We start from the raw sequence: 27,652 nt of genomic DNA on the forward strand, positions 1-27,652 counted from the left end.
TTTCAGTCTGAAGGACAGCTTCTAGGTGTTATGAGACTGGACTGACCAAAGGTGAATTCTTGCATTTTACTTGTCTACCTGCACTCCCTTTCTCTGTAAATTCAACGCTACATTCTGCGTCCTTCTGCTACGTGATATCGTATCCCCCGGCGCCACGCAGACTATTAAAACGATGCTTTTCTCGGTACATGTCTATAAAAAAAACAATTCCAATACTAATCTCACGATCACTCAACTCTCCCTATACTGTTAGCTCTTTATATCGTTTTTTGCAAGGTTCTCTCTCTCTCCCTCCGATTACGACACTGTTTTTCACGTTTATGTCCTCATCCTTGTTTCCCACTTTATTTATCGTTACTTCTCTCTGTCTGTTTCTCTCTCTCTCTCTCTCTCTCTCTCTCTCATTTTTTTCGCCCATGACTGACAACAGCTGCGGCTAGGGACGGGAAAGTGGGAAGGGTTGGGTTAGGGGCATGACAATTGCCCACCTCCCGCGCACCCTGCTCCAACCTACACAGCACAACATTCCCAACCTCTCCCACTCACACTCGCACCTCCTGCTCTCCGCTGACTTGTCGGAGTTTAACCAAAGCCATCCTCCGCCGGGGGATCTAATCTTCGGCAGAGCGACAAGGCAGGAGTAGAAATAGAAGAGAGGGACACAGTCCGTACTGAACGCATTCACCACCGAATCTCTGCGAGAACTAACTACTGGATCATTTTTCTTTTCCACGGGAATTAACTCCAGCAAGACCAGGGGAGCGCGGTGGCGAGAAGCGAGTTCCCAATAGACCAAGCTCAGCGGCGCCGATCCAGCAAGGGTCATTCCCTACATCGAGAAACAGCTGCCGATTGCACTCGTTGTGTTTTATCGAGGGACAAAGATTGCAAGGGGGAAGGGGAAGGCCATGAGGGCGTTCGTGGGGCACTTGCTGGCCGTGTCTACATTGTATCTGTGTGTCACAGCTGAAGAAAACAGCAGAAACAGGTAAAACTATGCAAGGAACTCGGAGATGCGTTTCTCCCCGTAGCAGAGCGACATAAACTGGAGTCTGTCGCCGACAATTATAAATTCCCCATGCAGTTAAATTCGAAGTGATATCTTTCTTTGTTCATTGATTATTTTAAATTTTTGCATCATTAATGTGGTGTAACACCTGTCACGTTTGACACTTGACTGTTTGCAAAGCTCTGCTATGGTGTGTAATTTCGTTTCAGCGTATTTTTTTAAATCGAAGTACAGAACCCGGGATTACAAAAAGAACAACGTGCATCCAGTCAGATCATTGCGATTAAAACTTGTCAGACACACAGGCACCAGTTCGCTGTCAAGTTGGGGCTTGCGTAGTAACATGGAGTCTTTGCTGGGGTGTGCAGGAATGCAACAGTTCGCCCGCATGATCTGTACCTCAGTGAGTGTGTCTTGACTCCGTGTGTGGGGTAAGGATCTCCAGGGATCGATGTGCTCGCACTTCTCCAGATCCCGATTTGGGGCAAATGTAAATAATCAGTTTAAACGTGACCAGGAATGGAAAATCGTAAGGAGACCGCTTTACTGTACTTGGGATGAATCAATAAAAGATCCACTTAGGTGGTCCCATTCATGGGAGCAAGAGAAGTTGGCCTTTTAAGACCGTTCTGAAAGAAAGTCGTAACTTTTTATAGAAAACCTATTGCGTCCCTGATCATTACATTACAACGTGCTTTGCAGTCAGTGAAGTACTTCTGAGGTGTAGAAACTTTTGGAAAAAAAAACTCTTCTCCTAGTATCTTAACTCCGTCTACAAACGTTTGTATTTACAGTGGTTTAAAAGCCATATTCCACAGCCTTTCTTGCCTATCTCTGCAAATTCTTCCTTGTTTTTAGATAGGGGTCCAATTCTCTTTTGACTAATGAATTTTCTTCTGCCGGTCTTTCCGTTTCAATGCATCAAAGAAATTTCCTGCCTGACCTCAATGCACCCATGTTCACCAATACATCTTGATTTCTTTACTAATATTCTTAAACCTGTGTCTGCTGATCATGACCTTCAGAGGAAACCCTTTCTAATGTACTTCATTTTAACTCCTTCACCTAGATAGGCACTTGAGGTGAATGCCTGTGATCTGGTGTGCATTGCTTGAGAGGGTGATGGAGGCAGGTCCATTTACTACATTTAAAAAGTACCTGGATGAGCTCTTGAATTATCAAGTCATAAAAAGTTTCAGGCCAGATGTTGGAAAATGAGATTAGGACTGTCAAGGTCATGGTGGGGCAAAGGAGTTGCTTAGGTTCTGCAGAACATAGAGCAGTATAGCACAGGAACAGGCCCTTCAGCCCACCAAGTCTACACTGACCATGATATCAATCTAAACTAATGCTATCTTCTCCTCTACCACTAGATTTTTGAATGACCCATGAATGCTACTTCATTATATAATTGTTTGCGCCATTTATTTTTGTAATTTAGGTAATTTGCAATGTTCTGCTGCAGCCAAACAGCAAATTTCACATCATTTAAGGCAATGATAATAAATCTGATACTGATACCTCCTGAATTCCCCCTGCCTGTGCTTAAATGTTATTATCAAGTCTGCTTCTGCACTCTCCCTCAGAGCCGCATTCCAGGCACCTTGAAGTCTCTGCATAAAAATCTTGTCTCACAAATCTTTAAACTTTCCCCTTATCACCATGAATTTATGCTCTTTCGTATCTGACATTTCCTCACTAGGAAATAGGCTCTGACTTTCTGTGCCTTTTATAATTTCATTTACTCTATAAGATCAGCCCTTGGGCCCAGATGCTCCAGAGAAAGCAATCCAAGTCTTTTTCTATCTAACACACACTGCCCATGGCTCTAATCGGTGCAGGATGATGTCCCTCGATCAGCCTGGGTACACACAGCTCATCGGTCGGTGGTTTTTCTCTTTCTGCCTTAAGTCACTGACCCTGTTCTGACCTTGTTTCCCGTTCAGGGTCCGCAAGCAGCGTTCTCTTGCGGGCATGTGCCGCTATGGGCTTCGAATGGACTGCTGTTGGGGATGGAGCCGCAGACCCTGGGGACAGTGCCAGCGTGAGTACCTCAACCTGCCAGCTTGGGCTTCTGCGCACAGCTGCAGCTTTCATAACAGGGAGCTGGGGCTTTTGCTCACATGCACTTGCAGCTTTTGAACACAGCCAGGACATTTACAAACACATAACAGGCACTTTTGCACACAGGTAATCAAGGCCTTTTAGATGTTTAGGTTTTTATACATACTGGGTGTTTTTACATCAGGAACATTGAAGCAGTATTATAGAGGCAAATACATATAGCTGGGACTTCAAAACACTAGGAGAGATGTATATTATAGAGTGTTTAGTATGAAGCTTGCAACCATTTATCTCCAGTAGAGATGAGGTTTTCATGCAGCGTTGTGTCATTTAGATACCTTAAAGGGGTATGACAGGTAGCTCCTTAAAGGTCTCTCAAGCAAATCTTATTGAATGTCACATGAAATTTATTTATACTGTCTGATCTCAAAGAAATATATACACAATGAGAGATCATTTACATGATTTTAAGTAGCAAATTCTAGTTCATAATGTTGCTCTGGGAGACTTTATGCAGAGCTTTGCTTTTACATAGATCCAGAACCTTGAATACTGGATGCCCGGGTACAGATATTGGACCTTTAGTAACAATCGATTTCATTCAACCGATGGTTAATCTACACTGTAACACAATTCTCCTGCTCTTATTCCATATTTATTAATATGTTTATCAAACAAGAACAAAAATCTCAGATGGTCTTGAATGTTTTAATGGCCCTCCCAGATACACAACCCTTCTGGAATACATACTCCAAAATATTACTGCTAATTGCATGTAAAGTATTTCCTGTTTTTAACTTAGAAAGTTTCAGCTTTAGTATTATGTTCATTGTCAATCACAGTATCAGAGGTATAGCACAGTTCTTTAGCAAGCACTTAATAAATTCTGCAACACACTTTTTTAAAAATAAAAATTTAGATTAGGCCATTTGCTCAAGTCATCTTCATGAAGAGATTAAAGGCAAGTGCATAGTATCCTTGCAATGGTCATTCTTTGAGGCATTAAGCAGAGCAATAATTTAAATCAAAACCCCACACATTTATTCATTACCAGAGACAATTGTATACCCGTGTTGAGGGGGTGGTTGATGGGGAATAGTATTTTTACTCATTATTCAGTAAAGGTTTAAAGCTTGCTGCAGAAGCTTCTAATGTGCTTGGCAAATGGCTGCTCATCCTTACTCCTGAAGAGTAGGTGAAGTTTATTTTTGCATTTGCTTGCCTGGGATTAAGTAAGGTTGTTGACATCCTACTGGGATTTTAAATGCAAGGGGCCGCTTGGACATGTACAATGTTGCAAAATCTTTCCTGCAGTTAATTCACTCTAAAATGCATACTGTGTCACCTCGAATAGATGGCAGATGTATTTTTTGAAAGAGGAAATATCCAAGTATACTTGAAAACTGCATGTTAGAGTGTTCCAGAGAGAATTTTCAAAGTGGCAGCGTTGAATGTTGGTTCATGTCCACTGGTTACAATCAGTTATTTGTAACTTCCTCCAAATTAATCAGACCATTCCATAGTTCGCTACAGCCAGCTCCCAAGGTCTCCCTTGCTCTCATTTCTGCCAGTTTTGACTGTAATTTATATGCTTGACACTAGGTGGCACAGTCCTTGTGCCTGATCCTAGAGACCAGGGGATGTCCTTTAACCTTGGTACATTTGTCCAACTGTAGCTTTAGAACTTTTCAAAAATATCAGAAACTGTGTCATGTCTTCAGAGGTCTTTGTTCTGCTATTCTAGCAACAATGTCCTAGAAATAGATGCAAGCTTGCAGATCCCTGAAATAATCATTTAGGAGATTGTAGATCTTAGTCATGTGCACCCTGTAATGCTTAAAATGCGTGCATGTGAAATCTTTAAAAATCAGGAAATTTAAATTCTTCGGCACCTCTCTTGAACAGCCCAGCCCTATATCAATATCATCTTAAGCCCCATAGCTTTGCCCCAACACTTTGCAAAAAGGAAAGGATTCTAGTAAGTTTCAGTCCCTGCCCCACTATACTACCTTTCTTTTTCTTCCAGTATGTATCTGACTCCTTCCATTGAATCACTTTCTACTACATTTTGGAAATGAGTTCTGATCAATCCATAAAACTTGCACTTCAATGACATTCTGATTCATACACCGTTTCGAGTTAAACCTGTGTCCTCTGATTGCCGGTGTTTCCATAAATGGAACCAGTGTTCACCTGTTTACACTGTCAAAGCACTGCATCATTCTGTATCTTACTATTAAATCCACTGACATTCTCTGCTCCAAGGAAAATAATTCCAGCTTTTCTGCTATTTCTGTACACGAGAATTACCACAATTCTGTACATGTTCTTGAAAGCCTTTCTAAAGTGTATTCTCCAGAATTGGGCACAATATTCTAGACAAACTCAGACTTGGAAAGCTTTAGCAATATTGCTTTGCTTTTGTACTCTTTATTTATTAAGCTAAGAATCCTTCCTCTTTTCTTATCAACCTCATCCACTTGTACTGACACCCATTTGTATATGCAATCCCCAATTTTTCAACCTCAGGAATGAGAATATGCATTAGTTAGAAGCTGTTTGTAGTTTAGTAAGATAATGTGAACTACCTATAATCCTACAGCAACCAGTGAAAGCCAAAACATTCACAACCATGGTCAAGTGGTTGGTGGTAAGGCTGAGGAAAGGCTCAGTATGGATCGTAATTTAAACCTTTGAACTTGTTGGTGAATAACCTTACATCAATGTTTCATTAAATAGGCTGTCCTCACTCCTGTTCTCTAGACGCAGTTGAAAGTGCATCATTAAATCATGCAGTAAAGGTATCTTGCCTAACAAGTTTTGTTTGGAAGAACTAACCAGTTCGTCCTACAGCCACAACCTTTATGACAGGGACATCTCTTGTGACAGTTTACTGCCCTTATTGCACAGCAGACAAAGGTTCAAAAGAAGTTTTTGTATGTTGCCACTGAGAAAAGCATCTCTGAAACTCTGCATGTAGAAAGGTTTGCCCATTGATAACAAGTGCAGTAATTCCTGAATCAATTCATTAGACACCAGCATTCAGACGTGGAGTTTCTTTTGCTACTAATGTACAGATTGGGCATCCTTAATTAATTAAATTCCTTTTTTTTAAGATATAGCCTAATAAACAAAAAAGATTTATGATAAATTTTTGCAATAGATTGTTCCAAAAGATTATTTTGATATATTTTCTGAGATACAGAATTGTTGGGTGCTTTCAAATAACAATGCCTGCACGAGCTTTTGTCAGTAAATGGCATGAGAGCTGTAGCCACAGGGTGAATGATGCTGCTACAGTTTGCACTGCATAAATTTCATACAGACTCCTGCTTTGGATTGGGCAATTGTCACTCATCAGCAGACATGCCCTTGTAACCAGATTAAGAAGGCAACCCAAAAGTAATTAATATTTCTCCCCCGTGTATCTCTCAGTCATTAATGCAAACAATTACTGCAGAGTAAACAGTGTGGTCTTGACCAGCACACTAAAAATTGTGACCAATGTTATGTGTTTTAGAGGTTTTTAATAGTTGAATATTATATATGCGTGTGTCTGGGTGAGTGTGTATTTGTGTGTCTGTGTACCAGAATGTGGATTATTAACTAAATCAAGTCCAACCTCCTAAAAAGCCTCTGGAATTCTCTGGATATTTGTTTTCCAGCTTTCATCCCGTTTTTGCAGAGAATATGTCAAGTAACGTACCCTCTGAAAGGTTAGCTTAACATATTTCTTACAATAATCTTGTTAATTTGTGGTTTAAAGACAGGGTATGTGAAGCATAGATTAATCTCACTGACAGGTGTCAGCTTTGGCTCAGCAGAAATGCTCCCTCCTCTGAGTCAGAGGATTCATGTACCACTCCCGAGATTTGAGAACATTATTTAGTTTTATGCTGCTTAATAGTGTTGAGAGAGTATTGAGGATGCTGACTTCTAGCTGTTACTCCGAGGCTCTCTGCATGGATGTAAAATATTTCTCAGAATGCTTTCAAAGAAAATCAAGGTTTGCTGGCCTGTGGTTAACCACAATTAATCTAATCAAATAAAATAATCAAGTTGTTGTTTGTGGGACCTTGCTGTGTTTCTAGTTTGATACCCTGATGTTCAATATAAGACCCAGTTCTTTTTGATCTGGAGATGTGTATAGTTCCTGAAATATGATAGTGGACAATAAATTCCAGCAATGTTTTGTGCTTATGTTGTGTTACTGTCTGTACAATAATCCAAGACAAAGCAGCAGCAACCGCCCTTGCTATCTCCCTTGGTAATATTCACAAAGGCATGCTGTTAGAAAGCAGAAAGGTCCTGGTTTTTAAGAGATCACAACAGTGCTAATTTTAGATGAATGCTGGCATCTCAACAGTGGAATATTCTTCATAGGTGTTTTGCCAACACTGCTCTTAATCCCTGGCCCCAACTGCTGCCCCCTGCTAGCTACTGGGATTCAATGCAATGCAACAGTAGCTAGGACTGGGTAAATGAAATTTTTCTTGCTAAAATCTAAAAACTACATTTTACTATTTACACTTACTATAAAAATTATGAACAATTCAGTTGAAGGTGAGCCTAATAATTGTGTTACCATAAATCTTATTTCCGCTGATTTATAACCACAGCCCCCAGGCATACCCTTTTCTCATTGTTACCATCAGATAAGAGGTACAGAAGCCTGAAGGCACAGAATCTGTGATTCAGGAACAGCTTCTTCCCCTCTGCCATCCAATTCCTAAATGGACATTGACCCTATGAACACTACCTCACTTTTAAAATATATATTGTTTCTGTTTTTACACGATTTTTAATCTATTCAATATACATATACTGTAATTAATTTACTTACTTATTTTTACTTTTTTCCTTCTATATTATGTATTGCATTGAACTGCTGCTGCTAAGTTAACAAATTTCATGGCACATGCTGGTGATAATAAATCTGATTCTAATTCTGATTATGATTCTGAAATGCTATAGATGGTTATGGTATATAACTACGAGTGTCAGAAAGGTGTATTTAGCAGGAACCTTGCAATAAAAGGTCAGGGTATCTTTAGATTGTGAGAGCTCTAGTAGTTTTGTAGAGGCATCTTAGTGGTGTACATATGGAGAGAAGTGGTGTGCATTGCTTACCATCTTTGTCTATTCTGCTAGGTCAAATCACAAGAACATGGTAAGTTGTTCGATCATTACCCATTTCACTCGTGTATTAAGAGTGGGGGCATGGAAACTATATTTCTTCCATGATCTAGCTTCTTCTTTTCCAGTCCAGTGAAAAATTTAGTGGGGCATGAATACGAAAGCAGTAATATCAAGCATTTGTTTAAATTTATATGCTGTTAATATTGTGAAGTTATTTTAAAACTTAAAAATGATACGGAACCACATAAAAATGGAAATGAAGAACAGTAACAAGTTAGATGTGGAGTGAAAGCTCCCTTCTCACTATTTCTTCAGACATCTCCTGGAGAGCCAGAAGCTACCTTATTTTCTAATTGACCCTGTTATACTAAGGAATGTCTGTATCCTGTCGCTTGAATGGTTGCTTCAGAAGACCCTGTTCAGAGTGAGGTATCTGGTTAGCATATGCAATGCATACAAACCAATGTGAGAATAATCCAATAGAAACTGCTGTGAGAATGTTCTATTTTATAAATGAAAACCTGTCATTAGTTTGAGGTCAGTTTGTTCATTTTCTTTGATTCAGCCACAAGATACTGAATAAGCATTAGACTAGACCACCATGAAGTAAATCCTCTGTCTAATAAATAGCTTTCAAAGCAACTGGATGAATACTGTGCATTTCTTCCAACAACCCCTTCTCATCCGTCATAAACTAATTTTTGGGAGCTATACACAAAGAGTGTTCTGATGGAAACGTGTTAGTGTGCTTACAACACATAATTGGAAAGGATTGCTGCAACTTCAGTGGAAGTTCCTGACGTCATGTAAGAAGCAAGTAGTTAATAGACATTCATTAACTTCTGTTGCGGGAAAATTCTTAACAAACACCAAATCTTAGAGCACAAAGTCAGCTATTTGACCCTTTGGTGACACTTGTAAGGAGCTACATGATTCGTCTCACTCCCCTGCTCTTTCCCCATAGCTCTGTAAATGTTTTCCTTTTTGGCTATGTAGCTAATTCTGAACATTATACTTCCTTCTCTCCAAAAGCAGCACATATCTTTTCAGAAACTCACTGCCTCTCCCTGTTTTGTATGCCACTGATTTCCAGTATTAGTCATGCCATGATATAAGTTTCTTTTGATCTTTTATTCTTACAATTGGAAACATTTCCTTTTGTTTCTTTCCCTCTGTGTCCTGTCATTACAAAATAAAATGTAAGAAATGAGACCAGAATAACATTTTCATCATTCATTAAAATTATAGAACTAAAGATCTGTCTTCTTCAAGGGCCATCACTTGACATTGAAAATGACATTATTTTTGCTCCCTATTTTTGTGATGGCTGATGTGGGAATTGCAAACTCTTCCATAGATGGAGCAGGTGATGGCCAATGGAGTGGATGGGTGTAAAGTATGTGAGGTGGTCCATTCCTTCTTTTGCTGAAGTTGGAAATGCCTTTCGTAACCTTGGTGTGACTCAAAGCATGCTGAAGCTACAGAAGTGCTTTTAAAATGCAGTATTTTTGTAAATGCAACAGGAATCAATTAATGCAACAAAGGCTCTCTCAAATGGCAATGAGGAATTTTCTACCCTAACTCCACTTTCCCATTTTGTCCATTGGACCATTGATTCCCTTGGGACTCCTAACTTTCCCATCTAATGTTCTCCACGGAGGCATTCACCCCTTCTACCTTCACTAAGACCATCAATCATCGTCACCTCACCAGCATTCCATGGATGGTTTCAGAAAGCTACTTAGCCTTGGAATGTGTCATCACCTTGCCCAGCAGGAGTTAACTGGAAAGTGATCAAGTGCACAAAACATTGCTGATTCACTTTGCATAGTGCTCACACCCAGCTCAAACAATGTGAGGGGCAGTGAGGCCATTTACCATCTCTGCTGCCCAAGTTCAGCATTGATCAAGTACCAAGCCCTCTTTGCTCCATGTGGTCCTGGATCATTCCCAGCCATGCACAATTTGCAGGAACTCTTCATCCTGGAAGTATTGCAAGAAACTTTACTTTGCTATCAAGGTGAGTCATTCAAAGTAGAAAACAAAGAATGATGTTCAAAGGTGAAGATAGAACAAAGTTATCAGGCCGGAAGCAGCTCTAGCACTGTAAGTATAAGTTTGTTCCATCACTGGAATGTCAAACCCAGATTTACCATTTTTCCAGTCTGAGATGAACCCCAAGTTTTATATTACAAATACAGTCCTTCACTTGACCTTTATCATCTCTGGGACTATGGCTAGCTGTTGTAACACTTCAAATTTGCATGTGTTATCAATTCAGCAGGAAGCAGATGCCCATTTTGAAGTGAGCAGCCTTTTGGAAGATATGCCTTTCAAAGATGGGTGAAATGAATCTCAGGGGAAGACGTGATATATCAGACAGAATATATTTAATGCTCAAATCAAATACGGAAAGAGTGTGTTTGATTTTGAATGAATTACAATCCTAATGCTTGGCATTGTGAAAATATGTCTTTTAAAATGTTTTTTAGTCATTCATGGATATTGCTTACAGGCCAACATTTATTGCTTGTCCCTGATTACTCTAAAAATACTGTGATGAGATCTCTTCCCGAAAACAAATTGCTAACTAGGTCAATTCAAAGGAGAGTCTATTTGCCCATGCTGCCCAAACTCTGGAGTGACATATAGACCAGACTGGGCAATTCCTTGAAGTACAAGATAAGTTGTTTTTTATATATATAGCAATTCATTGATTTCTTTCTCACTATTACTGATATATGTGTACACTTTTAATAATCTTTCAGGGACAAGCATTGCATGTCAAAGTCAATGTCCTTGTGAATAAAGTGATAAATGATTGAGAAATGATTCTTTGTTGAGATAATAAATTGTGGTGTGCTGGATTGGACCTTTGAGTTTAATTAATTGAAACAGAATCCTTCTTGATCGGGAAAGGCTAGCTTGACTGGGCTAATGAAGCTGCTGGTTAATCTGTTTTAAGTGTTAATTTGTTTGTTCTGCTGTTGCCAGCTATCTGCCACCATGGATGCAAACATGGGGAGTGCGTGGGACCAAATAAATGCAAGTGCTACCCAGGGTACACAGGGAAAACATGCAATCAAGGTAAGAACAGGATGAAAACAATGGCCCTATTTATTCTTATTAGGTACCTCTTGTCTTATATACCTTAGAAATAATAAAAAGAACCAGTGTTCAAATCACAATGGACTATTATTTTCCAAGAGGAAACTATACACAGATTTACAATAGTTTGTTCTGTCTGATAATAAAAACAGGCCTGAGTTTATATGGTAGTTTCTGTCATATCTGACAATGATGGGAAACCTGTGTGGAAGAGCAAAGAGAAAAGGGCATTGTACAAGGGCAGTTTCACTCTCTTGACCTTGGAAGTCTGAGTCCAGTGATATGAGTAGATATCGCAAATGGGTTTTGCTTGGTTGTAATGGATGGCCATGAATTCTGTGCCTCGTTACGCCCTTCACTTTCTGTAGAGCATTGCACAACTCCCTTCCTGGTCTTTGGAGCTCACTGTAGATCTCATCCGTCTAGTTCTCCCGGAGCTGACTTCACATGCTATGACAGGCAGGTCCCTATCTCACCGGGGTATAAAGCACGTTGTCTACCTTCACCTGGTTTAGCCTGCCTGTTGGAGCAGTGTACGGGGTGTGACTGCGGTTTCATGTAACCAGCTACTTGTAGCCACAGGTGAAAACTGAGTGACCACTGGGGACAAAAGAGCTGTCCCAGATTAGACATGAAAGTCTCTTCACCAGACATGCTACACGGGACACTCCATACATCCCAACTGAGTTTATATACAAAAAACTCCGAAGTCTTAGATATACTAAACAATAGCCACATATATTATGGAGCATAAATGTTCTTACTGTCTATCTGGAATGTACATGCTAAAGATGTAAGCATGATCTTACTCGTACAATGCCCATAAAAAGTATTCACCTTCCTTGAAGGTTTTCATGTTTTATTGTTTTACAACAATTGTATCACAGTGGATTTAATTTGGCTTTTTTTCACACTGATCAATAGAAAAAGACAGTTATGTGCCAAACTAAAGACAGATGTCTACAAAGTGATCTAAATTAATTAAAAATATGAAACACAATATAAATGATTGCATAAATATTCACCCCCTTTAATATAATACACCAAATCATCACTGCTGCAGCCACTTTGTTTTAGAAGGCATGTAATTAGCTAAATGGCGATCACCTGTGTGCAGTCAAGAAGTTTCAATTAATTGTCGTAAAAATACACCTGTATCTGGAAGGTCTGACTGCTGGTGAGTCGGTATCCTGGCAAAAATTACACAATGAAGACAAAAGAATACCCCAAGCAACTCTGTAAAAAAGTTATTGAAAAGCACAAGCCAGGAGTTGGACACAAGAAAATTTCCAAGTCTCTGAATATCCCTTGAAGTACAGTTAAGTCAATCATCAAAAAATGAAAAGAATATAACAGAGTTGTAAGTCTTCATGGAGCAGACCGTCCTCAAAAACTGAGTGACCATACAAGAAGGGGACGAGTGAGGGAGGCACCGAGAGATCGATGACAACTCTGGAGGAGTTACAAGCTTCAGTGGCTGAGATGGGAGAGACTGCGCATACAACAACTGTTGCCTGGGTGCTTCACCAGTCACAGCTTTATGGGAGAGTGGCAAAGAGAAAGCTACTGTTGAAAAAAAAACTGACATGAAATCTTGTCTAGTGTTTGCCAGAAGTCGTGTGGGAGACTCTGAAGACAGATGGAAGGTTCTATGGTCTGATGAAACCAAAATTGAGCTTTTTGGCCATTAGACTAAACAGTATGTTTGGCATAAGCTGAACACGGCACATCATCAAAAAACACCATCCCTACTGTGAAGCATGGTGGTGGCTGTGTCATGCTGTGGGGATATTTCACTGCAACAGGCCCTGCAAGGCTTGTGAAGGTAGAAGGTAAAATGAATGCTTCAAAATACAGGGAATATTGGAGGAAAACCTGATGCAGTCTGCAAGAGAACTGCGACTTGGGAGAAGATTTGTTTTCTAGCAAGACAATGACTCCAAGCATAAAGCCAAAGCTCAATGGGAATGGCTTAAAAACAGCAAAGATAATGCCCTGGTGTGCCCTGAAGAGGTCAGAATCCAGACCTCAATCCAATTGAGAATTTGTGGCTGGACTTAAAAAGGGCTGTTCACTCACGATCCCCATGCAATTTGCAAGAGCTTGAGCAGTTTTGTAAGGAAGAATGAGGAAATATTGCAGTGTCTGGATGTGCAAAGCTGGTAGAGACCTATCCACATAGACTCATGTGCCAAAGGTACACCTACAAAATCCTGACTTGAAGGGGCTGAGCAATTATGCAATCAATTATTTTGTGTTTAATAATTGTAATAATTTTAGACCAATTTGTAGAAATTTGTTTTCACTTTGACATGAAAGAGTCTTTTCTGTTGATCAGTGTTAAAAAATATATAACAAAATATTATATATATTTTCTTTTTAATTGAAGAAACATAAAGTTAATGCCAGCTGTCAAGCATCTTTGTCTCTTATTTCTCTGTAATCTGTTCTGTCACACATGGCCATCAACTCCTCCATGATTTTCCTGCTACAGGATCCCATTTTTTTTAATTATTACTAATATACCCTGGATCTTTAAAATTAAGAATGTAACTTTTTCCTTCTCTACATCAACTTAAATGCATGTTACTGGAGTGAAGCCTAAATATCTTTTTCCCAGCAAGATTTGAGAGTTCTCAGGCTACTTAGAAATTTAGATATTTGGCTGTACAGAACTAACAACAGTTTTTCCATTTGACATGGATGTGTAAGGATTAAATATTAAGGATTCTCTACAGGGCTTTGTTACTGCCTGTCCAGTACAGTGAACTATGAGGTTATCTAAAGGAAAGTCAAACCAGTTAGCTGGTTATGCGAGTACAAAACTGTCAGGGGCTTGACCCCAACCATTGGAAAAATAAGCTGTTTGTTCCTAACCTCCTTTTATCGTTCAATGCCACAACTATTCTCCAGCATTCAGCAAGAAAGTGGTCTTTGTCATGGGGTTTGAGAATGCAAAGTCAAAGTTGAGTTTGTTGTCATACAGTATGTACGTGTATGTACAATTGCATTGAAAAAAATTACTTGCACCAGCATTACAGGTATGTTGCATCAGATACGTAACAGTCACAAGAAAAATATAAATGATACACAATTTTTACGAAGAAAGAATACATTAGAACAATAAACAAAATAGTTGAAGTGGTGATTAGCGTTATATTTGTGAATAGTGGTGATTACCAGATGGATGGTAAAATGTTGATTTTTTTTAATCTTTAACATTATTAAACATATAAAAAGGAGTAAGGGAACTGGATGTTCCAGGAAGGATAGATAAAGATAATATTTTGCATTTCGCCTTTATTGTTTGGGTTCAAATCCAATTTGTTTGGAATGAGAACATCTTTAACTGTTTTCTTCCTGGAAGAAGGCTATTGGGAATCTTATTCCTTCAGGCTACTTGGTTGTCATAACTTTTTCATTCCCAGTGTCATTTCCAGGCTTGTGTCCATCCCATTCCAGAAGGGAAAATAACAAATATCCATGACATTATAAATGCTGGCAAGAGTAAGGAAGCAATTAGTTTATACATAAAGGATTTGGCTAGAGTAGTGGATGTAATTTTGAATGTCACATTATTGTAAGGGAGATTTAATCAGTAAATTTGATCAATGTAGTATACACATGAAAATCACACAATGTATTTCCTGTTGGAACTGTAATTGAAGAATAATTGAAGAATTAATTCTGAATTATTGCTGAAAGTAAATGCATCATGGTAGCATAGTAGTTATGGCAACGCTTTCTTATGGCTGTAAGACCAGAGTTCAATTTCTGCTGCTGTCTGCAGGAATTTGCACAATCTCCCTATGACTGTATGGGTTTCCTCTGGGGGTTCTGATTTCCTCCCACTTTCCAGAGACATATGATTAGAGCGAGTGAACTGTGGTCATGCTACCTTGGCATCAGAAGCATGGCGACATTGGCGGGCTGCCCCGCACAATCCTCGCTGATCTGAATTGATGCAAATGATACATTTCACTGTAAGTTTATATATATATTTTGGGTCGAGACCCTTTGTCAGGACTAATGGAAAAAAGAGATAGAGATTTGAAAGTGGGAGGGGGAGGGATGAAGCTAAGAGCTGGGAAGTTCACTGACAAAAGGGATACAAGGCTGGAGAAGGGGAGATATCATAGGATGGACGGCCTTGGAAGCAAGAAAAGGAGAGGGGAGCACCAGAGGATGATGGAGAACAGGCAAGGAGATACTGTGAGAGGGAAAGAGAGAAAAAAGAATAATAAAAAATTAGGGATGGGGTAAGAAGGGGAGGAGGGGCATTACGGAAGTTAGAGAAATCATTGTTCATGCAATCAGGTTGGAGGCTACCCAGACGGAATATAAGGTGGTGTTCCTCCAACCTGAGTGTCGCTTCATCTTGACAGTAGAGGAGGCCATGGATTAACATATCAGAATGAGAATGGGACGTGGAATTAAAATGTGTGGCCACTGGGAGATCCTGCTTTCTCTGGCGGACAGAGCATAGGTGTTCAGTGAAACGGTCTCCCAGTCTGCGTCAGGTCTCAACAGTATATAGAAGGCCACATCGGGAGCACCGGACGCAGTATATCACAGTATATATTTAGTTGTATTTGTTATATATAAGCAAATAAAGCTAAATCTTTATTTTTATGTTTGGAGTTCTAGAGAGTGGTGCAGTAATATACCATGTGGCTTGAACTATATAAAAAAAGATAGAGTATGAATTAAATGGCCTGAAAGGTCTCCTACTACAGTGTTAACCATGATTCTAATTGTAGTTGGCAACTGGAGCAGGAGTTCTGCTCATTGATACCCATCTTAAACCCAGCCTAGCCATGGCCATTTTGAAGCTGGGCTGAGCCTGAGGCTTTATAGTTTAGATTCCTGTCCTTGCCTGAATTCATTGTGTACAATTGGATGGCATCAGGTAACCAGATGGTACTGTGAGAGGAGTAGGAAATGAAATACTTTGCTCAAGACATTTGGGGGTAAGAGAACTTAATGATCACAACTTCTTATAATGAAAAAGGAATTCAGTCATTATTTATTTCACTAACATTGCAGTATCTTGATAAGAAATAAATGAATCTGTGTTTAATGCTTTTATTCCACAGCTGATTAGATCTCTTTTTAAGTGTTTATATTATATTGATGAATTGGGATCAAGCAACATTAAACATTGGTTTTATGAAGTGTGCAATTATTAGTTTAAATGAGGTAATTCAGACCTATTCAGTGTAACCAAAGAAGGAAAAACACTATTTACAATAATAACACAAAGTAAAGTTTAATGAGAATATTCAGTTTGTTTAGTCTGCATGTATTCTGTGTTCCTTTGGTGTATACAAGGATCTGTATGAGCAGGAGAAATGTCTAATCTGTTTAAAATGCGACAGTCACTGACTTCAATGTTCATGCTCATGCTCATGCTCATGAGAGGAAAGGAAATTCTGACCAGTGACTAAGTTACACCTTGTAGTTTCATGCGGTGGATGTATGATGATTCTAACACGTGGCTGAAAACCTCAAGGTCATGAGTTCAAATCCCACAATAGCAAATTGAACCTCCTGGATTACATGAGCAATTTGAGGTTGTTCAAATCAGGATAGAGTTGATTTAATTTTTGTCAGTGGTAAATCAATTCATCACAGGAGGGGTCAGCATAATGTCCAAAGTTCAAAGTAAATTTATTATCAAAGTAGATTTCTGTTACCATATACTACCTTGTGATTCATTTTCTTGCAGGCATTTACAGGGAAAAAGGAAATCTAATATAATTTATGAATATCTATACATAAATAAATGATGACAAACAACCAGTGTTCAAAAGAAGAGAAACTGTGCAAATAAAAATAATAACGAGAGCATGAGTTGTAAAGAGTCCTTGAAAGTGCGCCTGTAAGTCAAAGAGTCAGCTCAGAGTAGTGGTGTTTGAAATTACCCACGTCATAATGTGCTTGGGTTTTGGCCAATGAATGGAGAGCCTGTATATTTATTTATTTCTTTATTTATTGAGATACAGCGCGGAATAGGCCCTTATGACCCTTTGAGCCACACTGTCCAAACCCCCCCCCCCCAATTTAACCCTAGACTAATCATGGGACCATTTACAATGACTAATTAATTTTGGACTGCGGGAAGAAAGCAGAGCACACAGAGGAAACCCCAAAAGTTAATTAACCTCTACTGTTAACTTTTCCCGGTCTCTGTGGAATCCCAAAATTAAAACTATCTATCAGTAGTATTAAGTTTGTGTAGTACTGTATATCAAGGAAGACAGAATCAGCAGGGTGAGACTGTTTTCCTTTATGTACTGAAAGCTTAATACAACTGTGATTTTGTGCATTCTTTTATTGCTTTCTTCCATGCCTCTGTATTGTCATCTCCAAGCTTCATGTCCAAAGGAAATGCCTGGGCTGGAGTATCATCAAGGATATTGAGCTGAGAACATTTCTTCATCTTTCAATCTAAGTACTTCTAGCATTCCTGATGAAGGGCCTCAGCCAAAAACACCCATCTTTTCCATTGATTCTGCCTGGCCTAGTGAGTTCCTCCAGCATTTTTGTGTTTTTAGCATTCCTTGTTTAATTCTGAAAAGGAATTAGATAGCTTAGAGATTGTGATCAGATGTGGATAGTATGGCTAAGTAAAAGGATGACCAATTTTTATAAAAGTCAACATGGAAGCTATAAAGGTGAACAGGCTATAAAAGCTTATATAATTCAATGGAAGTCATGCAGCAGGATGCCACTAAATAATCATTTACACCCCTCTTTACACTGGCGGCAATGCAATGGAAGCTGTGAGCGGTTTCGAACTCCTGGAGGTGAAAATCTCGTACAACCTCTGATGGTCTCAGAACACATCCTACGCAGTCTGGAAAGCTCACCAACTCATCTGCTGTCTGAGGAGGTTGCAGAGAGCTGGACTAATCACATCTATACTTGCGGCCTTGTACAGATCCGCGGAAGAGAACATCCTAACATGCTGTATCACTACACAGTATGGATACTGCGCTGAGGTGGACAGGATAGCTCTACAGCGGGTATTCAGAACTTCCCAAAGCATCATCGGCACTAGTCTAGGACACACTGTATGTACAGAAAGGTGCCAGAAAAAGGCTAGTAACACTGTGAAGGATCCCACACGTCCTGCTCATAGATTGTTTGTCCCACTCCAGTCAGGGAGGAGGCTATGTAGTATCCCTGCCGGGACCACCAGACTCAAAAACAGATGCTTTGCTCCAGCAGTAATGCTGATCATCAGCTCCACCCAATAATTCCACCCCTCCACATATCCCACCACCATTTCCTGTCATAGTCACCTCTTCTATAGACACTCCTGTACGTAATAACACCACTTTATGGACAATCTATGTATATAAACTATCTTATGTATTTATATTTATTGTGTTTTTAAATTATTATGTTCTTTATCTTATTGTGACTTTTTTTATGCTGAGTCGGATCCGGAGTAACAAATATGTTGTTCTCCTTTACACTTGTGTACTGGAAATGACATCTTGAATAGAACCATAGAACATTACAGCACAGAAACAGGCCTTTTGGCCCTTCTTGGCTATGCCGAACCATTTTTCTGCCTAGTCCCTTTGACCTGCACCTGGCCCATATCCCTCCATACACCTCTCATCCATATACCTGTCCAAGTTTTTCTTAAATGTTAGAAGTGAGCCTGCATTTACCACTTCATCTGGCAGCTCATTCCACACTCCCACCACTCTCTGTGTGAAGATGCCCCTCCCCCAATGTTCCCTTTAAACTTTTCCTCCTTCACCCTTAACCCATGTCCTCTGGCTTTTTTTCTTCCTTAGCCTTAGTGGAAAAAGCCTGCTTGCATTCACAATCTTGATTTTTTTTTTGTTTCTGAACAGATTATAACGAGTGCGGAATGAAGCCTCGCCCATGCAAGCACCGATGTATGAATACATATGGCAGCTACAAGTGCTACTGCCTGAATGGCTATATGCTTATGTCTGATGGATCATGTGCAAGTGAGTGATCTGCTTTTGATTAAATACAACCTCACACTTCACTTTGTACTGTGCTTCAAAGTCTAAGTTGAAATTACTGGCATATGCACAAGTACATTTAAGCACAGATGAAAATTAAAAACAACGTTGCATTGAATCATATAAGCAGTATTCACAAGCAAGACATTACACACAATATCTTTTATCATAAAACACAATTAGAACAAAAGAAAACCAAAGTCATTTTAGTGTAAGGAGGCCACAGTGTCCATGGTGTTGCTAAACTGTAGTGATTACGATTTTGCCGGTTGGTTCAAGAATGAGTAGTTGCAGTTCGTTAACTTGGTGGTGTGGGATTTCAGGCTTCTGTACCTCCTGCTTGTTGCTAGCTGTGAGATGATGGCTCAGCCCAGATGGTGGGGATCTCTGATAAATGTTGCCTTTTTGAGGCAATGCCTCTTGTAGATACTACCAATGGTAGAGAGGGATATGCCCACAGAATCCACTACTCTTTGCAGCTTACATTCCTGTGCATTCGAATTGCCATATCAGACCATGATGCAACCAGTCAAGGTACTTTCACCAGTGCATCTGTAGAAGTTTGTTAGAGCATTTGAAGACATGCCAAACCTCCATAACTTCTTAAGAAAATAGTCACTGGCATGCTTTCCATATCAATGTGCTGGGCCCAGGACTGGACATCTGACATGTTAATGTCCAGGAATTTAAAGCTGCTAACTCACTCCACTGCTATGCCTATGCTCTGTCCGCCAGAGAAAGCAGGATCTCCCAGTGGCCACACGTTTTAATTCCACGTCTCATTCCCGTTCTGATATGTCTATCCATGGCCTCCTCTACTGTCATGATGAAGCCACACTCAGGTTGGAGGAACAACACCTTATATACAGTCTGGGTAGCTTCCAACCTGATGCATGAACATTGACTTCTCTAACTTCCGTTAATGCTGGTGGAACGCAGCAGGCCAGGCAGCATCTATAGGAAGAAGCACTGTCGACGTTTCGGGCTGAGACCCTTTGTCAGGACTAACTATGCATCCCTGATTTATTTATTTTTCCCCCCTCCCCTTTTTTTTCTCTCTCTCTGCCCATCACTCTGCCTGTTCTCCATCTCCTGGTGCTCCCCTCCCCCTTTCTCCCTAGGCCTCTCATCCTATGATCCTTTCCCTTCTCCAGCTCTGTATCCCTTTTGCCAATCACCTTTCCAGCTCTTAACTTCACCCCACTCCCTCTGGTCTTCTATCATTTTGCATTTCCCCCTCCCCCTCCTACTTTCAAATCTCTTACTATCTTTTCTTTCAGTTAGTCCTGACGAAGGGTCTCAGCCCGAAACGTCGACAGTGCTTCTCCCTATAGATGCTGCCTGGCCTGCTGCATTCCACCAGCATTTTGTGTGTGTTGCTTGAATTTCCAGCATCTGCAGATTTCCTCGTGTTTGCCACTGCTGATCCCTCAGTGTAGTCTGGCACATGTTTGCCCTCTTTCCTCCTCCTGAAGTCAACAATCAGTTCTTTAGTTTTGCTGATGCTGAACAAGGGGATGTTTTTGTGGTGCCATTCATCCAAGTGACCTATCACACTCTGGTAAGCTGATTCATCACCACCAACAGCAGTGTTTATGACGGAATTGAAAATGGCTGTGGAGCCATGCTTAGCCGCACCGTCGTCCATGTATAGAGAGTAGAGCAGGAGACGAAGCACATAGTCTTGAAGTGCACTTGTGTTAATGGTCTGAGAGGAGATGTTGTTACCAGACCTCATTGATTGAAGTTTGATGCTGAGGAAGTCAAGTATCCAGTTGAAGGAGGAGATACAGAAGCCCCGGTCTTGAAACTGGATGATGAGTTTGGATGGGATGATTGTATTGAATGCTAAGCTGGAGTCGAGGAACAGCAGCCTGATATACATTAATCACAATTTCTCAAAGCACTTCATTATAGTTGATGTAAATGCCACTGGATGGTGGTCACTGAGGTTGGTCACTAAGCTGTTCTTGGATTCCAGTACAATACATGCCTTTTTGAAGCAGGTGGGAACCTTAGCCAATAGAAGCAAGAGGTTGAATATGTCTGTAATTACTCCAGCCAGTTTATCTGCATAGATTTTTAGTACTCAGTCAGGTACATGATCCGGACCAGTTCCCTTTTATTGATTCACCATCTTGAAGGATGTCTTGAAGAAAATCATTGGAAAGAGATGACATAGGATTAGAAGGCGTAGAGTCTCTATGGGTTGAGTTAAGAAATGGCAAGGGTAAAGGGACCCTAATGGCAGTTGTATACAGGCCTCCAAACAGCAGCCAGGATGTGGATTATAAACTACAGCAGGAGATAGAAAAGACATATCAGAAGGGCAATGTCATGATAATCATTGGGGATTTAAAAACCAGGCCAGTGCTAGACCTCAAGAGAGAGAATTTGTAGAATGTCTAAGGGATGGCTTTTCAGAACAGCTTGTTGTTGAGCCCACTAGGGGATTGGCTGTACTGGATTGGGTGTTGTGCAGTGATCCGGAGGTGATAAGAGAGCTTAAGGTTAAGGAACCTCTAGAGAACAGTGATCACAATATGATCGAGTTCACTTTGAAATCTGAGATGGAAAAAATTAAATCTAACATGTCGGTATTTCAGTGAAATAAAGGAAATTACAATGGCATGAGAATGGAACTGGCCGAAGTTGACTGGAAAGGGACATTTGCAGGAAGGACAGCAGAGCAGCAATGGCTGGAGTTTCTGCGAAAAATGAGGGAAGTGCAAGATAGATATATTCCAAATAAGAAGAAATTTTCAAAGGGAAGAAGGATACTACTGTAGCTGACAAGTGAAGAGCCAAAGTAAAAGCAAAAGAGAAGGCATATAATGTAGCCAGAGCTAGTGGGAAGACAGAGGATTGGGAAGCTTTTAAAAACTTGCAGAAGGAAACTAAGAAGGTCATTTGGAAGGAAAAGATGAATTATGAGAGGAAGCTGGCAACTTTTATCAAAGAAGATGCTAAAAGCTTTTTTAATTATATAAAGGGTAAAAGAGAGTGGAGGGTAGATATAGGACCAATACTAAATGATATTGGAAATATTGTAATGAAAGGTGCAGAGATGGCTGAGGAACTGAATTTGTATTTTGAATCAGTCTTCACAGTGGAAGATGTCTGCAGTATACCATATGTTCAAGAATGTCAGGGAAGTGAGGTTTGTGCAGTGGAAATTACGACTGAGAAGTTGCTCAGGAATCTTTATGGTCTGAGATTGGATAAATCTCCTGGACCTGATGGAATGCACCCTCGGGTTCTGAAGGAAGTAGCTGGAGAGATTGCAGAGGCATTAACAATGATCTTTTAAGAATTGATAGATTCTGGCATTGTACCGGATGACTGGAAAATTGCAAATGTTACTCCGCTATTTAAGGAGATTGGGAGGCAGCAGAAAGGAAACTATAGACCTGTTAGCCTGACATCAGTGTTTGGGAAGTTGCTGGAATTGATTGTTAGGGATGAGATTACAGAGTACCTGGAGGCACATGACAAGATAGGCCAAAGCCAGCATGGTTTCCTGAAAGGAAAATCCTGCCTGACAAACCTACTGCAATTCTTTGAGGAAATTACAAGCAGGGTAGACAAAGGAGATACAGTAGACATGGTGTACTTGGATTTTCAGAAGGCCTTTGACAAGGTGACACACATAAGGCATCTTAGCAATATAAGAGCCCGTGGAATTACAGGGAAGTTACTAGAATGAGTGGAGCATTGGCTGGTTGGCAGAAAACAGAGAGTGGGAATAAAGGGATCCCACTCTAGCTGGCTGCTGGTTACCAGTGGATTCCACAGGGGTTGGTGTTGGGATAGTTACTTTTTACGATGTGTGTCGTTGATTTGGACTTCGGTATTAAGGGATTTGTGGCTAAATTTGCTGATGATACAAAAGATAGGTGGAGGAGCAGGTAGTGTTCTTGAAACAGAGAGCCTGCAGAGAGACTTATATAGTTTAGGGGAATGGGCAAAGAAGTGGCAAATGAAATACAATGTTGGAAAGTGTATGGTCATGCACTCTGGTGGAAGAAATAAATGGGCAGACTATTATTTAGATGGGGAGAGAATTCAAAATGCAGAGATGCAAAGAGACTTGGGAGTCCTTGTGCAGGATACCATAAAGGTTAACCTCCAGGTTGTGTTGGTTGTGAAGAAGGCAAATGAAATGTTGGCATTCATTTCTAGAGGTACAGAATATAAGAGCAGGGATGTGATGTTGAGGCTCTATAAGGCACTCGTGAGACCACACTTGGAGTACTGTGTGCAGTTTTGGGCTCCTTATTTTAGAAAGGATATACTGACATTGGAGAGGGTTCAGAGAAGATTCATGAGAATGATTCCAGGAATGAAAGGGTCACTGTATGAGGAACATCTGGCAGCTCTTGGGCTGTATTCCCTGGCGTTCAGGAGAATGAGGGGGAATCTCATAGAAATATTCCAAATATTACAAGGCCTGAACAGATTAGATATGGCAAAGTTATTTCCCATGGTAGGGGATTCTAGGACAAGAGGGCGCGACTTCAGGATTGAAGGACGTCCTTTTAGAACTGAGATGCAGAGAAATTACTTTAGTCAGAATGTGGTAAATCTGTGGAATTTGTTGCCATGAGCAGCTGTGGAGGCCATGTCATTGGGTGTATTTAAGGCAGAGATAGATAGGTTCTTGATTTGTCAGGGCATCAACTGCCATTCTGGTTTTCTGGGATCTGAATTGACTAATGAGGTTAGGGTGGGAATTGCAGACTTTTCCACAGATGGGGCACAAGGTGGCTTTTGGATGAGTGGTTAAATAGCCTGTAAAGTGGTGCACTTCTTTTGTGATGAAAGTGGGGCTTCTCGTCATTCCAGGTGTGTGGAATTACGGTTCTTGATTCCACTACAAATGTTCCTTTCTCACTTTAAGTATTCAGGGGTCAGAGATTCTCCGCATCTATTTTAAGGAGATTTTGTGCATATCTTTGAATCTTTTCCTCTGTTTGCCTGGTAAATTTTCCAATGGCAGAAATTGGAATAGAATTTGGAAGAGAGTGTGATGTTGGGCACATGAATAATTTGGCCTCTCAACTGAATGCTTTGTGAGCTTTGATACTGGCCTAGCTGATCCTTGTCATGAAGTAGGAGGTTTTTCACAAGGTCAGCAGTGATGTTATCTTACTAGTGGTTTGAAGTGCAGATTTTGGTAGTTGGAATTCTCTAAAGTTTATTGAAGGGCAAGGACCACTGTTGCCTGTGAAACCATGAGTTGTGTGCCAGGTTTGGAGCCTTGACCTTCAAGCATCCGTTTTTTTATAGATCAGCTAAGGTCCATGGTAGTACTTTGAAACTTGTTGAACTCCCATCATTGCTGCCTACTTTCATTGAGAAGTGGCGCCTCAGATATGAGAATTAGTCTGCATTTACCAGGGTGTTACTTTTATTGTTGTAGGGTTGTTTGGTGCCAGGGTGGACTAGTAGAGGACCTTTGTCTTGTGGATAGGAGACTGAGAGAGATCAGAATGGGAGTGGGATGTATGCTAAGGTGAGGTGACCCAGCCTGAACCATTAACCTTTGTGTCTGTTCAAAGTTAGTATACAGTAACAGGATAGACATTGCCAATATGAGCTGCCTATATGATTGGTGGAATTGATGAAGATAATAGCTGTTTGTGCTGTTGTGCGACTGTACTTTTTCATGTTCTTTGATAGATATGCGGTCGTGCGCTATGGCAAATTGCCAGTACGGCTGTGACGAGGTGAAAGGAGAAATCCGTTGTCGTTGTCCATCTCCCGGGCTGCAACTTGCTCCAGACCACAGGACCTGTGTGGGTGAGTATGTCAGATTGTCTTCATTTGAAGCAGTCTTCTCTGATTCTGTTCTGGTTGAAGGATCATGAATCGCTTAAGTAAATACAAATAGATGTAAAGATCAGCCATGGAGACACAAGAGACTACAGATCCCACAATCTCAGCAGGTCAAGCTGCATCTGTGGTGGTGGCTTGTGGTGGCATTGATGACCTTTTAAATCAAGACTGCATCAGGACTGATGAGTGGTTTCATGTTAAAACGTTGATAATTCCTCTCCCTCCCACAGACACTGCTCAGCCTGTTGAGTTCCTCCAAGAGATTGTTGCTAGGGATCCATCATGATGTGATGATGATAAAAGGGCTGAGTGGACTTCCCCATTCCTCAGTTTGGTAGAGTGCATCATTTATCAAAAGTTGAGCTAATTCCTTGTAGTTTGTCCCGCAGACATCTTTATATTCCAGAGCTTTCTCACCAATAGAATGTGTATGTAAGTTAGAAGAACTACAGATGTTACAAATCTGAGACAAAAGCAGAAAATACTAGGAAATATTCTGCTTGGCAGCCACCATCAGTGAAAAGTGAAACAGGGTTAACCATTGACCCTCTTGGTCAAAAACGTTTTGTTTAGTAGGGTGTTATTCCTGAGGATGATGTTGCTTAACAACTAGTTTCCTCTGTCTCGGAATTTATGTTTCCTTTATACTCTGGAGTTGGAATTCTATATTTCTTTTCCCCCCACTTCTAGGGCTTGGGCTTGGGTCTAATTTTAAATCAGGTTTTCCCTTGTTAGAAATGTGCAGAATTGCTCCTATTTGTTTAAAACTGGGGAATTAGCATCTTTTACCTTGAAATTCCAGAGCAATTAAGAAAACACCCTAATGCCTTACAGTAGCCCTTACCAAAGAGAGAAGATCTTAGATGTTTTCACACTGAGCTCAGTTTAAACAGACCTAACTCCACATGACATTGGTAGCATTTTGCTTCACTAAGTGTTCCATGGATTAAAACCTAACTATGTTAACATTTCCTTCAGGTCATCAACCTGAAATATTGATTCTGTTTCTCTTCCTACAGCTGCAACCTGATCTGCTGAGTATTTACAGCATTTTATTTTATTTTATTGTATTTGCTCTATATTTTCAGCATCTGCAGTTGCTTTGAATTTCACTTCCCAGGATACCTGTTGGTTGCCCACTAATCCTGGTCCCTTGCTCTTTGCTGCATTTCCTCGCTCTACCACGGCTGACTTTGCCTTTAGCAGCCAAGCCACTAAGCTATCCACCTTGCTCCGCTTCTCTTTCACCCTTTAAGACACTCCCAGAAATATTCCCCCCTTTGCCAAGCCTTCGGTCAATGCTCTATTTGCTGCTTACATCAGCATTAGTTTATTTTATTTGTAGTTATGACAGTGTTTGTGCTTTATTAAAAGTTTCACTATATATGGAAATCGCTGATGAACTGATCTGACCGTCTCTTGTAACTTCTTTCTAGATGTTGATGAGTGTGCGTCTGGCACAGCTATGTGCCCTCGATTCCGTAAATGCATTAATACTTTTGGAAGCTACTTCTGCAAGTGCTACAATGGCTTTGATCTTCGTTACTATAATGGGAAATATCAGTGTCTGGGTGAGTGGAAGGACTCTGTCTTACCTACCTCTGCTTACATTGGAGAGTTCCTGATAGGATTTTTAACTCTCCACTCACAATGTCCCTTCAGTCTGTGGCATCAACTCCATGAAGTCAATCAGTCATGTTGAGTTTTCAACTTGCTTTGTAATATTATTTTGAGACCTCCCTCCATTCACGTATCTCTGCATTTCTTGGTCACTAAAACTGTAACTGCAGCTTACTGTAGATAAAGCAACTACATTTGCTTTAGGAAAACATGGGCCTAACACAGATCATGCTGCAGTCGCTTTGTTGATCACCTCCATTCAATCTCCAGACTTTATCCTGTTCTTCCAGCTGTCTGCCACTTCAAAATACTGTCAAGTTTCTGCTCCCACGGCTGCTGCTCAAAAGTGCCTCCTTCTAGTGAGTATGAAGGGACAAAGTGATTGGTCTCAGCTAACACTCCTTTCCCATGTTAGAACCTAGGGTGAAGGAGTCACTTTTCATACTTAGTCATAGTGTAGTGCAGAATGTAATGCTCTTCAGCTAAAACTTGTCCATGCCAACCAAACTGCATGCCTGAGCTAGTTCCATTTGCCTGCATTTGGTCCACACCTCCCTAAACCTTTCCTATTCATGTACCTCTCCAAATGTCTTTTAAGCACCTCTACTACTTCCTCTGCCAGCTTGTTCCTGCCATCCCAAGTGTGAGAGACATATCTCTCAGGTCCACTTTATTTTTTTCCCTCATTCATCTTAAACATGCCCTGGGGAAGAAGACTGTGACCATTTACCTTAACTATGCCCCTCATGACTTCATAAACTTCTATAAGGCTATCCCAGGCCTCATTCAGTCCAGGGCACATAGTCCAGTCCTGTCCTGTCCAATCTCTCCTTGCAACTCAAACCGTCCAGTCCCAGAAACA

The 27,652-nt window shown here is 40.5% G+C and overlaps 1 protein-coding gene across 4 annotated transcripts in view; it reads left to right on the forward strand.

Moving 5' to 3' along the window:
* The first annotated feature begins 480 nt into the window (after positions 1-480).
* npnta (nephronectin a) overlaps positions 481-27,652 on the forward strand; it is a 93,217-nt gene continuing 66,045 nt past the window's right edge. Inside the window, exons 1-7 of one of the 4 annotated variants that reach the window (XM_073042485.1) lie at positions 481-988; positions 2,956-3,053; positions 6,739-6,789; positions 11,207-11,299; positions 19,195-19,314; positions 25,015-25,134; positions 26,607-26,741. In XM_073042485.1, coding sequence (XP_072898586.1) covers positions 909-988; positions 2,956-3,053; positions 6,739-6,789; positions 11,207-11,299; positions 19,195-19,314; positions 25,015-25,134; positions 26,607-26,741 — 697 coding nt within the window. In that variant the 5' untranslated portion in view covers positions 481-908. Of the gene's footprint in view, positions 989-1,346; positions 1,441-2,955; positions 3,054-6,738; positions 6,790-11,206; positions 11,300-19,194; positions 19,315-25,014; positions 25,135-26,606; positions 26,742-27,652 lie in introns of those variants that run through there. The other 3 variants (XM_073042487.1, XM_073042486.1, XM_073042488.1) reach the window with 3 other exon arrangements.

This window comes from Hemitrygon akajei, chromosome 4, assembly GCF_048418815.1.
Source record: "Hemitrygon akajei chromosome 4, sHemAka1.3, whole genome shotgun sequence".
NCBI lineage: Eukaryota > Metazoa > Chordata > Chondrichthyes > Myliobatiformes > Dasyatidae > Hemitrygon > Hemitrygon akajei.